The sequence below is a fragment of the Rhincodon typus genome, chromosome 18, assembly GCF_021869965.1.
Source record: "Rhincodon typus isolate 14 chromosome 18, sRhiTyp1.1, whole genome shotgun sequence".
Lineage (NCBI taxonomy): Eukaryota > Metazoa > Chordata > Chondrichthyes > Orectolobiformes > Rhincodontidae > Rhincodon > Rhincodon typus.
This window is the reverse complement of record NC_063349.1, coordinates 18,626,047-18,641,448: the sequence shown is the minus strand read 5'-3', so window position 1 is coordinate 18,641,448 and position 15,402 is coordinate 18,626,047. Positions and strand designations below refer to the sequence as shown.

The window sequence follows — 15,402 nt, the reverse complement described above, 5'->3', positions numbered from 1 at the left end:
GGGGGAGGTGTGGGGGCAGGTGTAGCACTTCCTGCAGTTGCAAGGAAAGGTGCCAGGGATGGTGGGGTTAGTGGGGAGTGTGGAGCGGATGAGGGAGTCACGGAGAGAGCAGCAGATGAGGGTGGGGAGGGGAATATCTCTTTGATTGTGGGGTCAGATTGTAGATGGCGGAAGTGGCGGAGAATGAGACACTGGATGCGGAGGTTGGTGGGGTGATATGTGAAGACAAGGGGGATTCTGTCTTTATTTTTGTTGAGGGGAGGGTATGTGAGGGTAGAGGTGGGGAAACGCAAGAGATGTGGGTGAGGGCATTTTTGATCACCTGAGGGGGGAAGTTGAGGTTCTTGAAGTAGAAGGAGTGGGATTGGGACATCCCATCTTGGGAGCAGATGCGGTGGAGGCGGAGGAATTGAGAGTAGGGGATTGCAGTCTTGCAAGAAGGAGGGTGAGACGAGGTGTAGTCTAGGTAGCTGTGGGAGTCGGTGGGCTTGAAATAAATGTCGAGGTTTCGAGGCAGTCACCAGAGATGAAGACAGAGAGGTCCAGGAAGGAGAAGGAGATATCAGAGATGGTCCAGGTGAATTTGAGGTTGAGGTAAAAGGTGCTCGTAAAGTTGATGAACAGTTCAAGTTCCTCGTGGGAGCACAAGGCAGCGCTGATGCAGTCATCAATGTAGCGGAGGAAGAAGTGGGGGATAGTGCCAGTGTAGCAGCCATTTGAATTACTTTCTGCATCTGGATATTGTGTTTGATGCACAAGAACAGATCCCTCTGTGCTGCAGTTTCTTGGACTCTGTCTCCATTTGAATCATAGCCTGCCTTTTGATTCTTCTTACCAAATTGCACGACCTCCCACTTTCCTGCATTAAACTCCATCTGTCAGGGTTTTGTCCACATGCTCAATCTATCTATATCTCCTTGCAGAATCCTTTTGTCCTCATCACAGCATGCCTCCCTGACTAAAGGTAAAGTCACCCTAATCCCAGAGGACCATAGGGTTGCTCTCGCATTACAGAGAGAGACAACTGGTGACTAGGGTCACAGTGCCTGAGGCGAGGGGAGAGGTTGAGCAGGAGAGTCCTTCATGGTAACCTCAGCTGGTGGGAATTGAGCCCAAGTTGTTGGCATTGCAAACCAGCAAGATCCCTCTTCTGAGCTTCCTAGTGTCCCAGCATTCATCCAGTACTGCTTTGTTTTGTTACCCCATCCAAAGAGCATCATCTGCCACTGATCTGCCCACTTGGCCAATCTTTCTGTTATCTGCAAACTTACTTATCATCTCCCCCACATTCTCATTACCATTATTTATGAATATCACAAACAATAAGGGCACTGATCCCTGTGGAATGCCACTGGACACTGGCCTCCAGTGACACAAACAGTCTTCTACCGCTACCCTCTGTCTCCTGTCACTCAGCCAATTTTGGATCCAACTTGCCAAGTTACCCTGGATCCCAAGAGGCTTTATCTTTGCTATTACTTGCCGTGTGGGTTTTTGTCAAAGCCTCTGCAGTCACTTCCTTTAAAGCACTTGGATGCAGGCCATCAGGTCCCAGCCACTTGTCTGCCTTCAGTCCCAGTAATTTGTCAAATACTTTGCTCCTCATGATCCAGGCTGTTACAGTCCTTTCCTCTCAATAACTTGCTTACTTAACTGATACATTTGGGATGTTTCAGTGTCCTCCACTGTGAAAACTGATGCAAAATATTGATTAAAATTATGTGCCATTTCTCTGATCCCTTTATTGATTCCCCACATCATTCAATGGTCTCAATTCGCATTTTATGTACTGTCTTTTCATATCTCCATAACGGCTCTTGCTGTTTGTTTTTACATTTCTTGCCAATTTACTTTTATAATCACTTTGTTTTTTTCATTTTTATTAACCTTTTAGTCATTCTCTGATGGTTCCTAAAAACAAATTCCTAATCTTCTGGCTACCAATAGTTTTTAGCTACATTATATGTGTTCATTTTTGATTGGATACTCTCCTTGACTGGGTTTGTTAACCACAGGTGATTCATCCTTTACATCAAGTCCTCCTTTCTAACTTGAATAGACTTTTGCTAAGCATAATGAAATATCTGCTTAAATGTTTGCTGCTGCTCATCTACTGTACTTCCCTTTAGTTTATTTTTCCAGACTGCTTTAGACAATTCTTTGTCCATTCCTCTTTAATTGCCTTTATTTAAGTTGAGGTTACGGTTTGAGGGCTGAGTTGCTCTCCCTCAAACTGTATTTGAAATTCTACCATGTTGTGATCAGTACCCAAAGGAGGATCCTTAACTATGTGATCTCTTATTAACCACCCTATTATACATTACTAGACCTAAAATAGCCTGTTCTTGGGTTTACTGTGCAACATTGTGCTCTAAGAAACAATCCTTGATACACTCTACAAATTCATCCTTCGTGTTACCTTTTCCATCTGATTTGTCCAGTCAATATGCAGATTAGAATCACCCATAAAAATTTTCGTGCCTTTATTATATATCTGTATTATTTCCCAATTTATACTTTTATTACAGAGAGGTAGCTTTTTGGGGGACTATAATTGATACCTATCTGCAACATTTCTCCTTTGCTAATTCTTATTGCCACCCAAACTGATTCCACATCATGATCTAATTGCACCTATGTCACTACTCACCACAATACTGTTTTTATCCTTTACCAACAAAGCTACCCACCCCTTCTTCCCTTTTACCTACTCTTCTGTGTCATCAAATACTCTTCAATATTGAGTTCCTACTCCTGGTCGCCCTGCAACTGCATCACTTAGACAGCTAGCAAGTAATTTTTATTTCATTTCTATTTGTACTCTCAGCTCATTTATCTTGTTATAAGTGCTGTGTGCATTTAGGCAAAAAGCCTTAAGATTTCACGTTTTACCATTATTACTGTCTCTGATTTCAATTTCTGCTGTACACGTCTGCTTATATTTTCTGGGCCTTCCTGTAACAATTGGGTATTGTTTGCTTCTTCAATACCCCACACCTCTGCTCTCTTGGTTGTTTTTGAGTTTTTCAACTTCCCTTCAATTGTATCTTCCCCACTACTAATTTGTTGAATGCCTTATTTACAATTGTAGTTCTATGATTTGCCAAGACATTGGCCCCCCCATGGTTCAAATGAAGCTGTTTCAACAGAACACCTCTCTCTTTCCCCACTATTTATGTCAGTGCCCCACAACAGAATCCATATCTCCCACAGCAATTTTTAAACCACACATTTAGCCCTCTAATCTGATTTACCCTAAACCAATTTGCATGTGACTCAGCAGACTGGAGATTATTACTTTTGCTTTTTTGCTTTTCAATTTAGCCCCGAGCTGATTATAATCTCTCAGTAAAACTTCTTCCCTTGTTCTACTCATGCCATTGGTATCCACCTGGACCACAACAACTGGACCCTTCCCCTTCCATTCCAAGTTCCTCTCCAGCCTAGAAGAGAGGCTCTGAACTGTCGCACCATGTAGGCAACACAGCCTTCGGAACACTTTGTCTTTGCTACGGAGAATGTATCTATTCCCCTAACAATTCTATTCTCTATTACTATTACACTTCTCTTTCCTTCTCCCCATGCCTAACTTGAATAGTGCTCTGTACCACCTGTTTTCCCTGCAGTCTGTGTTCTTATCCACACCAGGAATAGGAATCTCATACCTTTTGGACAAGAGCACTAGCTAAGATGCTTCCAGGGCTGAATTCTGGATCCTGTTACATGCCTTACTCACAGTCACATCCTTTATGTCCCTGACTAGATGAAATTTGATGTAATTAATCTAAGGGGTGTGACTGTCACCTGAAACGCAGTGTCCAGGTAACTGTCCACCTCCTTGATGTTTTGAAGTATCCAGATCTCTGTTCAGTTACAGACGTACCAACAGCAAATAGAGGAACTGGAAAATTGCCTTGTTATTCGGGCTAACTTTCAGGGAACTTTGGACATGAACCCCAAGATCCCTCTGCTCCTCCACACTGCCAAGAATCTTTCCGTTAACCCTGTATTCTGCTTTCATGTTTGTTCTTCCAAAATGAATCACCTCACACTTTTCAGGGTTAAACTCCATCTGCCACTTCTCAGCCCAGCTCTGCATCCTATCAATGTCCCTTTGTAACCTAGAACAGCCCTCCGCACTATCCACAACTTGAGCCACCTTCGTATCGTCCACGAACTTACTAATCCACCCTTCCACTCCTTCATCCAAATCATTTACAAAAATCACAAATAGAAGAGGACCCAGAACAGATTCTTGTGGTACACCACTCGTAACTGAGCACCATGTTGAATATTTTCCGTCCACTACCACCCTTTGTCTTCTAAGGATCAGCCAATTCTGAATCCAATCTGCCACATTTCCCCTATCCCATGCCTCCTTACTTTCTGCATGAGCCTACCATGGGGAGCCTTATCAAACGCCTTACTTAAATCCATGTATACCACTTCCACTGGTCTACCTTCATCCATGTGTTTGGTCACCTCTTCAAAGAATTCAATAAGGTTTGTGAGGCATGATCTACCCCTCACAAATCCATGCTGTTTGCGTCAATCAGATAATTCCCAGCTTTTACTGATGAAATATCAATGGGAAAGTGGGACAGTACTGTGATGTCCCTCGTTCTATTGTCAGGAAAGAGGTGAATATGTTTAATAAACTCATGATTATTTGTACAATGAACAAACTTCCACTCGTACAACAGATCCATGTAATCCCCTGATGTTCACCTGTGAAATGGATTGATGTTCATTCTCAGAAACTAATTAAAAGTAAACTCACTGTCTTTACTGGTTAACTACATTCCCACTCACACCTTGTGTTAGTCTGTATGAAAATACTGTGCTCACCTGTGGGATAAATTTGTGTTCCTGGCTGCAGAAGGTTCTGTTCCCTTGTCTGGATAAAAGTGTTTTATACCCGCATCAGGAAAAAAGCTGTTCTTGAATCTGTTCGTATATGTATTCAAACTTCTATAGTTTCTGCTCGACAAAAAAGGATGGATGAGAATATAACCGGGGTTGGTGTGTCTTTGATTATGTTGGTTGCTTTCCCAAGTCAGCAGGAAGTGTAAATGGAGTCAGTGAATGGAAGGCTGGCTTGTGTGATGGACTGGGCTATGTTCATGATTCACTTTAGTTTTTTGTGTCGCTGTGAAGAACAATTGCCACACCATGCTGTGATGCTTCCAGATAACGTACTTTCTATGGTGCGTCTATAAAAATTGGTTAGAGTCTTTGTGGACATGCCAAATTTCCTTTGCCTCCTGAGGAAATAGAGTCATTGTTGTGCTTTCTTGACCGTCACGTGGGTGCATCAGGACAGATTGTTGGTGATCATCACTCCCAGGAACTTGACGCTCTTGACCATCTCCACCTCAGCACCATTGATTTATATCAGGGTGTGCCCTCCACTCCAGTCTCCTAAAACCAATGACCAGCTCCTTTGTTTTGCTGACATTGATGGAAAAATTGTTGTCTTCACACCATGCCGCTAAGCACTCAATCTTATCCCTGTGTTCTGTCTTGTCATTGTTTGAAATCTGACCTACAACGGTGGTGTCATCAGCAATCTTATAAATTGATTTGGGGCAGAATTTGGTCACACAGTCATGAGTGTATGAGGGGTATAGTATGGGGCTGAGTACAGCCTTGCAGGCACCGCTGTTGAGGATTATGATGGAGGAGATGTTGTCACCTATTTTTACTGATTGAGGTTTATGGGTCAGGAAGTCGAGAATTCAGTTACAGAGTGGGGAGCTGAGACCCAGGTCTTCGAGTTTAGAGATGAGTTTGTTTGGAATTATGGTATTGAATGTGGAGCTGTAGTCAATAAGCAGGAGCCTGACATAGGTATCCTTGTTATCCAGATGTTCCAGGGATGAGTGTAGGGCCAGGGAGTTGGCATCTGCCATGGACTTGTTACACTGATAGGCGAATTGTATAGGATCAAGGCAATCAGGGAGGCTGATGTTGATGTGAGCTATGACTAACCTCTCAAAGCTCTTCATAATTATGGAAGTCAGAGCCATCTAGCGATAGTCATTGAGGCAGATGGCATGATTTTTCTTTGGCACCAGGATGATGGAAGTCTTCTTGAAGCAGGTGGGGACTTCAGATTGTAGTAAGGAGAGATTAAAGATGTCTGGGAATACTCCCACCAGTTGGTCCACACAGAATCTGTGTACATGGTGGGTACTCTATCCGGGCCTGTCGCTTTCCATGAGTTCACTCTCAAGAAGGCTGATCTGATGTCTGTGGCAGTACAGGTGGTACAGGGGATACAGGTGCATCTGAGGCTGTTGGGATAGGTGACATCATTTCATTGACCTTCTGTTCAAAGCGAGTGTAGAATGCATTGAACTCATTGGGTAGGGATGTTGCCCATGATTCTGTTTGACTTCACTTTGTAGCCCATTGTGTCATGTAAGCCTTAACACAATCAACGGGTGTCTGTGTGGTTAGGCTGAGTCTCAAGCTTTGTTTGGTATTGCCTCTTAGCATCTCTGATGGCCTTACAAAGGTCATACCTGGATTTCCTGTATAGGTCAGGGTTGCCCAATTTGAATGCCTCAGACTTGGACTTCCAGAGGGAGTGGATCTCCGGGTTCATCCATGGTTTCTGGTTAGTGAACATTTGGATTAACTTCTTCAGCTCACAGTCATCTACACACTTACTAATTAAGTCTGTAACAGTAGCAGTATACCCATTTAGGTTGGCCGCTGAGTTCTTGAAAATGGACCAGTCTACTGACTCTAACCAGTCCCGTAGAAGCCCTTTCATTGCCTCAGACTAACACTGCATTACTTTCTGTACTAGGTCCTAACACTTCAATTTCTGCTTGTAAGCTGGGAGGCGGAGCACAGCATTGTGATCTGATTTTCCAAAATGCGGAAAGGCTGTGGAGCAGTAGGCATCTTTGTTAGTTGTGCGGTAATGGTCAAGGATGTTTAGATCTCTGGTGGGACAGGAGACATGTTGATGGTATTTGGGTAGTACATTCTTGAGATTGGCCTGGTTGAAGTCACTGGCTATGCTAAACAAGACTTTGGGGTATTCAGTCTCAAGACTGTTTGTAGCATTGAATGCAAATCAAGCACACACTTCACTTCCGCAAGGGGTGGAATGTAGATTGCTGTCAGGATAGTGGAGGTGAAATCATGTGGTAGGTAGTAGGGACAGCACTTCACTGTAAGGTATTTTAGGTCTTGGGAGCAGTTACTTGCCAGGGTCATGAGCACCAGGAGGTGTTGATCAGGAAAGGGACCCCCACACCCCTTGCCTTAACTGAGGATGCTAAGCGGCCCACTTGGTGAACTGAGAAACCCTCAGGTTGTAAGGCACAGTCAGGTGTTGCAGGAGTGAGCCATGTCTCTATGAAGCAGAGCGTAAAGCAGTCTCTCAATTCCCTTTGGAAGGTGAGTTGAGCTTTTGTTTTCAATGGCTTGGACGTTTGCCAGAGGTATGCTGGGAAGGGGGAACTTGAAACACCATAGCTTTAGTCTTTCCTGAAGGCCAGCACGTCTCACACGTTTCCTGGATAGGTGGCTGCTCCTACTCGATCTCGGTGTCAGTGAGGGAAGTCTGCTGCCCTGAGAGGTAAGTGTGTGCTTCTGATGGGTTCCTGAGCACCAGTTGTGGCTTTGATTCTTACGGAGGATCTTATGGCCAGTTCGGTTGGGCCTCCTCAATGTTGGGTCACCGTGGGGTTAGGTCTTGTTCCTACATTGGTGCACCTTCTGGGCAATGAAGGGCCATTATATCCTACATACATTACTGCCTCTTTTGTTCCTCCCTGTAAACATGGTTTAAATTCATGCATTCTGAGACTACAGAATCTTCTCCTGCCTGGGAATGAGCAGGTACCTAGTTGCCCTGCAGTGCTCCGAGTGCTGGGGACTAGGGCATTGTTTCTTCAGCCGGCTGTAGAGCTGTCACAGTAAGGTTTTCACCAGATTGTACTCCCATAATTTTTAAGCCAAACATTCGCACCGAGGTTTCAACGTCTGAGCCAGTGGGCAGTGTAGGAGATAGCCTTGCTGGTGCTTCCTCTGAGAGGTCAGTACTCTTGTCCTTTGAGGTCAGGAGGTGGCTTCTAGGTAAGCTAGCCATTTCACCACAGTGGTGTCTGCAAATCAAAAGAGAGAGGTGCTGTAGCAAGTGGTTAGAAGTGGTGTATAATATATGCCACTGACACTGGGTTACTGTGAGAGTGACTGTGGAGAGCAGTACTCAGTTGGTAGGACATGGATATTTCAGCATCCCCAAAGCAGTGGTCCCAGTCCTCTCCTGCAAGAGCCAAGATTCTCCCTCATATGGGATGAGTAGCTTAATGTCAGGCACATCTTCATCCACTTGGGTTATCTCTGCACTGTCATGGATGTTTTCTCCTGTAGTAAGGGAAAGGAAGGAATTATGTGGGATGAAAGTGAATGGTACTTACTGGTGCTGTCTGACGAAAGGTGGTGAGCTGTCTCAAATGACTGAGTCGGCTGCACAGAGGGAATGCAGGAAGTGTGGGAGGTTTGGGGCTTAGATGGGATAGGACATTGCAGGCAATAGTGAGAGTATTAAGCAATGAGCATTGGTGGGATTGGCTGCAGTACCAGAGATAGAGTATGTACCAAATAGCAGAAAGAAGAAGATGGCACTTAACTTGGTGAAGAAAATCATTGACTTTCTCACGGCACTGCTGCCTGTTCCTCCACAGTATGGAGATGGCACAGATCCAGGCAGTGACCTTGGACCAGCCTGCCAGGGTCTGCTGGTGAGGTGCTTCTCTGCTGGTGCTATAGGAAGAGGTCTCCCTTTCTTTGAATCGCCACTTCAATCAGAACCTCCAAGTCCCTGTTGGAGAATCCCACTGATATCTTCTGATTCTGTGACATCTTCTTGACTAAACATGGCAGCTTTGGAATGCCAGTGCTCATCCAGGTGCAGGGTGGTCTTTAAAGATGGCAATGGATGCTGATTTTCAGGGAACATCCACTGAGTGGTGAGTTATTCTGGGAACGCAAATGGACTCAAATGGGCCGGACTTAAATGTGCCAAATACCATACGGATGGGGTAGATGATTAATTAGGTGAGTTTGGTATGGCATGACGAGAAAATGTGCTCGGCCTTGTGGTAAAATTTGTTACTTGTTATTACTCCTGAATCTAGTTCCAAGGCACCAATATTACTTTAGCTGCTCTTCTTTTTACACACATATAAAAGTAGTTATAACCGGTTTGCATCTTCCTAGCAAATTTACTGTCATGTTTTACATTCCCATTTTAATCAACTTTTTGGTCGCCCAGAAAGTGTGGGTTTCCAAAGCACTCCTAATTGGGGAGGCAATGGCCTCATGGTATTATCGCTGGACTGTTAATCCAGAGACCCAGGCAATGTTCTGGGGACCCAGGTTTGAATACTGCCACGGCAGATGGTGAAATTTCAATTCAATAAAAAATATCTGGAATTGAGAATCTAATGATGACCATGAATCCAATGTCGATTGTCAGGAAAAACCCATCTGGTTCACTCATCTCCTTTAGGGAAGGAAACTATCATCCTTGCCTGGTTTGGCCTACATGTGACTCCACGCCCACAGCAATGTGGTTGACTCTGAACTGCCCTCTGGGCAATTAGGGATGGGCAATAAATGCTGCCTAGTCAGCGACGCCGTCTTCCCTCAAATGAATAAGGAAAAAAAAATCCTTGGGTTTCCTACAATTCTGGCAAGATTATAAACCACTTCCTCTAATCTGATACTGCCCTTAGTTTCCTCAGATGATCTTTCTGTCTAAAGTTTGTTTTTTTAATGGAATGTACATTTTGTTGAACATTTTGAATTGTTTGTTTCAACATTTCCTCTTAACTATCACCATACTTTTTAGCCTATTTTCCCGATGAACTTTATTGAGCTCTCCTCTTAACTGCGTAGGTATAACTTTAAGATTTCTGTTTGGAATGGAGGATGTCCCTTTCAAACTTAATATGGAATTAAATTATATGATGTTTTCCAAGTGGCTCTTTTACTATGAAATTACTAATTAACCCTGCCTCATTGACTTAAATCTAAAAGATTGTTTACATGGTGCAGGTATCAAATCGCAGAATTATAAAATATTTTAGTTGCAGAATATATGATTTTTTGGCATCTTGGCAAAAGGTGCTTTTTGTGTCTTGCTTACTCTCCCAATATTTCCATAGGCAACAGACAAAAAGGTATATGTGATGTCACATTGCTTCTCTCATGTTTTGTTGTAGCTAAGGATTTGATTCGCCATGACCAAACAATGTGCCTCCTGGATGCTCGACACAAGCAAGACATGAAGAATTTAAACAGGGCTATTGGTGAATTCCGTATACGCTACCAAAAGCCTGACACACGTCGCGAGTTTGATCTGAATGACCCACAAGCCTTAAAAAAAGATGTTCCTGCCCGAATTTCAGACACTGATCCTCGTTGCACTGTATCCAGTATACAGAAGCTTCTTGGGGAAGATTTACAACGACAAGAACGGATTAAACGTCAACAGGAACAAACCAGGGAGTGGTTACTTGCACAGCAGAAAGATTTGAAGAATGCTTTGGAAGACCAGAAGTTTGCAAGTTAGTAGAATTAAAAAATAAAACTCAACCTTATGATAGATATTACTGCCAAATATCAAATAACCAATTGTTTGAGAGGTCACTTAGATTCTGCCTGTGGAGAAATGCCTTTTCTTCATTCTATAGCTACCTCAGGCAGAACCGTACAAATTCAAAGTTAGCTTTTTTCCCAAATTTAAGAGTGGCAAAGTCTTCTAATAAATTAATAACTGGAATATCATGCTGTTTCTATCCACACAAGTGGATTTTGTGATCAGAAAACATATTTTATATTGAAAAATAAGTATTCTTTCATTTTAAATGAAACTAACAACACTTACAAACACCCAGCATGGAGCACATAAATGGAGACTGAAGTACGCACAGTTAGGGCAACAGACACTATTCTCTGCAGCAAAGTCAGAGATTCCCAAAGATTGTGTTGCATGTCTCATGGCAAAGTTGAGAATATCTCTTCTGGGTTGGAGAGAAACTTGGAGTGGGTGGGGAAGGATCCTGTTGTCATCGTACATGTGGTCCACATAACAACTTGGTAGGACTAAGAAAGAGGTTATGCTGAGGGATTATGAGCAGCTCAGGCTAAATTAAAAAGCAGAATTATAAAATTAAGAACCGCCAAATTATTACCTGAGCCACATGCAAATTGGAATAGGATGGTTAAGGTTAGAGTGGTAAATGCACACCTCAAAGATTGTTGGGGGAGAAATGGTTCCAATTCATGGGATACTGGCACCTGTAATGGGGAAAGACAGCTGTTATATTGGGATGGGCTTCATTGGAACTGTGCTGGGATGGTGGTAATCCATACAACTAAATTAAAAATCAACCTCACTTGGAAATATATTGCTGTTCCTTCACTGTCACTGGGTCAAAATGCTGGTATTCCCTCCCTAAGGGTATTGTAGGTCAACCTACACCAAGTGGACTCCAGCAGTTCAAGAAGGCAGCTCACCAACACCTTCTCCACAGCAACTAAGGAAGGGCAACAAATGCTGACCAGCCAGCAACGCCCACTTCCCACTAGTAAATAGTGGCATGGTGTCTCAGTGGTTAGCACTGCTGCCTCACAGCGCCAGGGACTCAGGTTTGATTCCAGCTTTGAGCGACTGTCTGTGTGGAGTTTGCACATTCTCCCCGTGTCTGCATGGGTTTCCTCCGGGTGCTCCAGTTTCCTCCCTCAGTCCAAAGATGTGCAGGGTAGGTGGATTGGTCATGCTAAATTGCCCATAGTGCTCAGGAGTGTTAGACAAGGGAAATGCATGGGTAGGGGTAGGGGAATGGGTCGGGGTGGTCTTCGGAGGGGAGGTGTGGACTTATTGGGCTGAATGGCCTGTTTCCACACTGTGGGGATTCTATGATTCTATGAAAAGTGCCGTTATTTCTACCTTAATAATTGGAGCCTAGGATTTTCCCAGCAACAGATGTTAGGTTTACTGGCCTGTGGTTTCCTGCTTTCTATCTCCTGCCTACTTGAAAAAGGGTGTCTCCACCCCCACCCGAGTTATTAATTTAAAGTCCTATCTAGGTCAATCTTCACAGAGACGGACATGAGAAGCATCCCAAAGATAATAGGTAAGCAAGGTGTTAATTGGAGGAAAAATCTTATAATAATCTATCTCAAAAGGGTCAATTTATTTGACAAAGTAATGGTTTTGGAAGTAGTATAGTAGCATGGATAGAAGATGAGCTAACTAATAGAAGACCGAGAGGTGGGATAAAGGAACAATTTTCAGAATGGCAACTTGTAACTTGTGGAGTGCCAAAGGGATCACTGCTGGGACCTCAATTATTTACAATATACCTTAATAACTTGGATGCGGAAGTGACTATTATAGCCAAGTTTGCAGATAACACAAAAATAGATGGGAAGGCAAATAGTGAGGATGACACAAAGAGTATAGACAGGTTAGGCAAGTGAGAAAAAATTGACAGATGGAATATAATGTGAGAAAATGTGAGGTTATGCACTTTGGTAGGAAAAATAGAGAAGCTGAATATTATTTAAATGGAGAAAGACTGCGCAGAGCTACAGAACCAGGGGTTTTGGGAGTCCTTGTGTATGAATCTCAAAAAGTGAATGGAATATTGGCCCTTATTTCAAAGGGAGTGGATTGTGAAAGTCATACAAGGTACTATTCAGACCACAGCTGGAACAGTTTTTGACCTCTTATCTAAGGGAAGATAGGCTGGCTAGACTAATACTAAATATACAGAGGCTGTATTCTAAAGAGAGCTTGAGTAGGCTGAGTCTATACTCATTGGAATTCAGAAGAATGAGAGGTGATCTTATTGTAACAAACAAGATTCTTAAGGAATTTGACAGAGTGGATATGGAAAGGTTGTTGGAGAGTCTAGGAGCAAGGGACATAATCTCAGAATAAGGGATTGTTCATTTAAGACAGACTTGAGGAAGAAATTCTTCTCACAGAGGGTAGTGAATCTATAGAATCCTTAACTGCCAAGGTATGTTGAGGCTGCATGATTAAGTTAGGCAGATTTTCAATCAATAAGAATCAAAGGTTATATGGAAAGGGCAGGAAAGTGGAGTTGAAGGTTATTAGCTCAGCCATGAAGATTGTGATCTCCTATGTCTTATAGTCTTATGGTGCCATGTCATTGATTTCAACTGCCAAAGCTTTCCCCTAGTACTTGGAGTTCTGATGAAATGTCACAGACTTCTAGTTTTCCGATATTGCACTATTATGCTTTTACTTGTAGGTTAGCTAGATTAACATCTATTCTTGTTCAAATCCAGTCTAGACTGATGAAAAGAATTTTTTTTTCCAATAACGTGAATGTTCACAGATGGATTTGTAATTTGGGCACACAATTCTTAATAACTAAAATTCTATGGTACAAAACTTTCCCAGAACTTACATGTAATGACACTGAGCTAACAATTTCTTTGAAAGACTGCTAAGGGGATGTCATTTGAAAGAAAGAACTTGCAATTATGTAGTTTTATTTATGTCTCCTAAAATACCTCAAATAATTTCACATAGAATAAATTGTGATGGATTATAGTTACAACTGTAATGCATTTGACTGCAACAGCAAGATTCCACAAACAACAGTGAAATACATTACACATCAATGTATTTTCATTGTTGGTTGAAGGAACAGTGCTGATCAGAGCACTCATGGAACTTAAGAATGTAAGAAACAGGAGCATGAGTAGAACAAATGGCCTCTCTGAGCCAGCTGTTCTGCCTCAACTTTAATGCCTGCTCCCAACATCTCTTGATTCCTCGAGAGACCCAAAAACCTGTTTGAATTAGGCTTAAATCTAGTCAACACTGGAGCATCCAAAATCCGCTGCAGGGTAACCTTATAGAAGTTTATAAAATTATGAAGGGCATGGATAGGGTGAATAGGCATGGTTTTTTCCCCAGGGCAGGGGAGTCCAAAACTAGAGACCATAGGTTTAAGGTGAGCGGGGAAAGATTTAAAAGGGACCTAAGGGGCAACGTTTTCACGCAGAGGATGGTGCCCGTATAGAATGATCTGCCAGAAAAGGTGGTGGAGGCTGGTGCAATTACAACATTTAAAAGGATTCTGGATGTGTATATGAACAGGAAGAGTTTAGAGGGATATGGGCCAAATGCTGGCAAATGGGTCTAGATTTATTTAGAATATCTGGTCAGCATGAAGAATTGGTCCAAAGGGTTGGTTTCCCTGCTGTACATCTCTATGACTCTAGGGTAAAGAATTCTAAATGCTCTTAGCTCTGAGTGAAGAAATATTTCCCCATCTAAGTCCTGTGTTAATAGTTCCTGCTGCATCTCCATGTCAACCATGGTCAACCAATTAGTGCTGTATAAATTGGTGTTCCCTTTCAGAATTTGGTTTCTTTCATTCTAGTCCTGATGAATTTAAGATAAAAAGTTCAGATTTGTCTCTCTTTTGAACAATTTTAAGTTCTGTACTATCAAACAATTAACAGTAAAATTTGAAGTAAAACAAGTACTTTCCTAAGTTAATATTTTGTATAATTTTTGTTCCTTTTTTTCAGATAGTCTGTATGATAAATATAGGATAGCTCAGGACCAAAGAGCTTGTGAACTGCAACAAATGGAAGAAAATACGAGGAGAGCTGTTACTGTAGCAACAAAAGATTTTAATCGGGCACAGGTTTCACTTTTCTTTCCACCTTATTTGCTTTTGTTTAGAGATTAAATCAACAGTGCACATCTCCACATGTCCTGCCTGTTCATAGAAAGTCCTCAATTACATAAAATGAACTTGCATATGTAGATAAGGTAGGGAAAAGGTGACTCCAACTGTACTTTAGTGCTTATGATTCTATCAGCCACCAGTTAATTCAATTCTTTTTGAGAAAGCAAAGTTGTGGATATGAATCTAATAGATGTCAAGTTGTTGATGAATGATTCACCCAAATGTTTACAGCACAGTTTCAAATGTGCATAATATTTGCAAAAAATATCTTCAGTGTGTGTTCATGTCAGCAACCAAGACAAAACTGACAAGATAGAGGATATTTTGAGCATTAGAACTGCCTTTCATAAATTTAAAAACAACCAATGTGGAAGAAATTGTTGTTGTTATCAATAATCACTTGCTAATGAGTATAATTGTCCACCTAGGAAATTGCGTGTCACTGGTCATGGGTTCTGTGGGTCCTTGTGGCTGATGTGCCTGATTCTAGAGGTGCGTCTCCAACAGCACATTTTGCATACGTTTGCAGGAGGTGGAATTGGTCCTTGGTCTTGGATCATTTGCATTTCTTTTTCTGGTTCCTTTTCCATACTTCCTCTTGCTGATGGGTGTTCTGAAAGAATTGTGTCCC

The 15,402-nt window shown here is 42.4% G+C and overlaps 1 protein-coding gene across 3 annotated transcripts in view; it reads left to right on the top strand.

Annotated features, from left to right (window-relative positions):
• LOC109935814 (RIB43A-like with coiled-coils protein 2) overlaps positions 1 to 15,402 on the top strand; it is a 44,807-nt gene that overhangs the window by 11,515 nt on the left and 17,890 nt on the right. For all 3 annotated transcript variants that reach the window (XM_048607844.1, XM_048607843.1, XM_048607845.1), the window contains exons 4-5: positions 10,251 to 10,595; positions 14,608 to 14,726. In XM_048607844.1, coding sequence (XP_048463801.1) covers positions 10,251 to 10,595; positions 14,608 to 14,726 — 464 coding nt within the window. The remainder of the gene's footprint in view (positions 1 to 10,250; positions 10,596 to 14,607; positions 14,727 to 15,402) is intronic.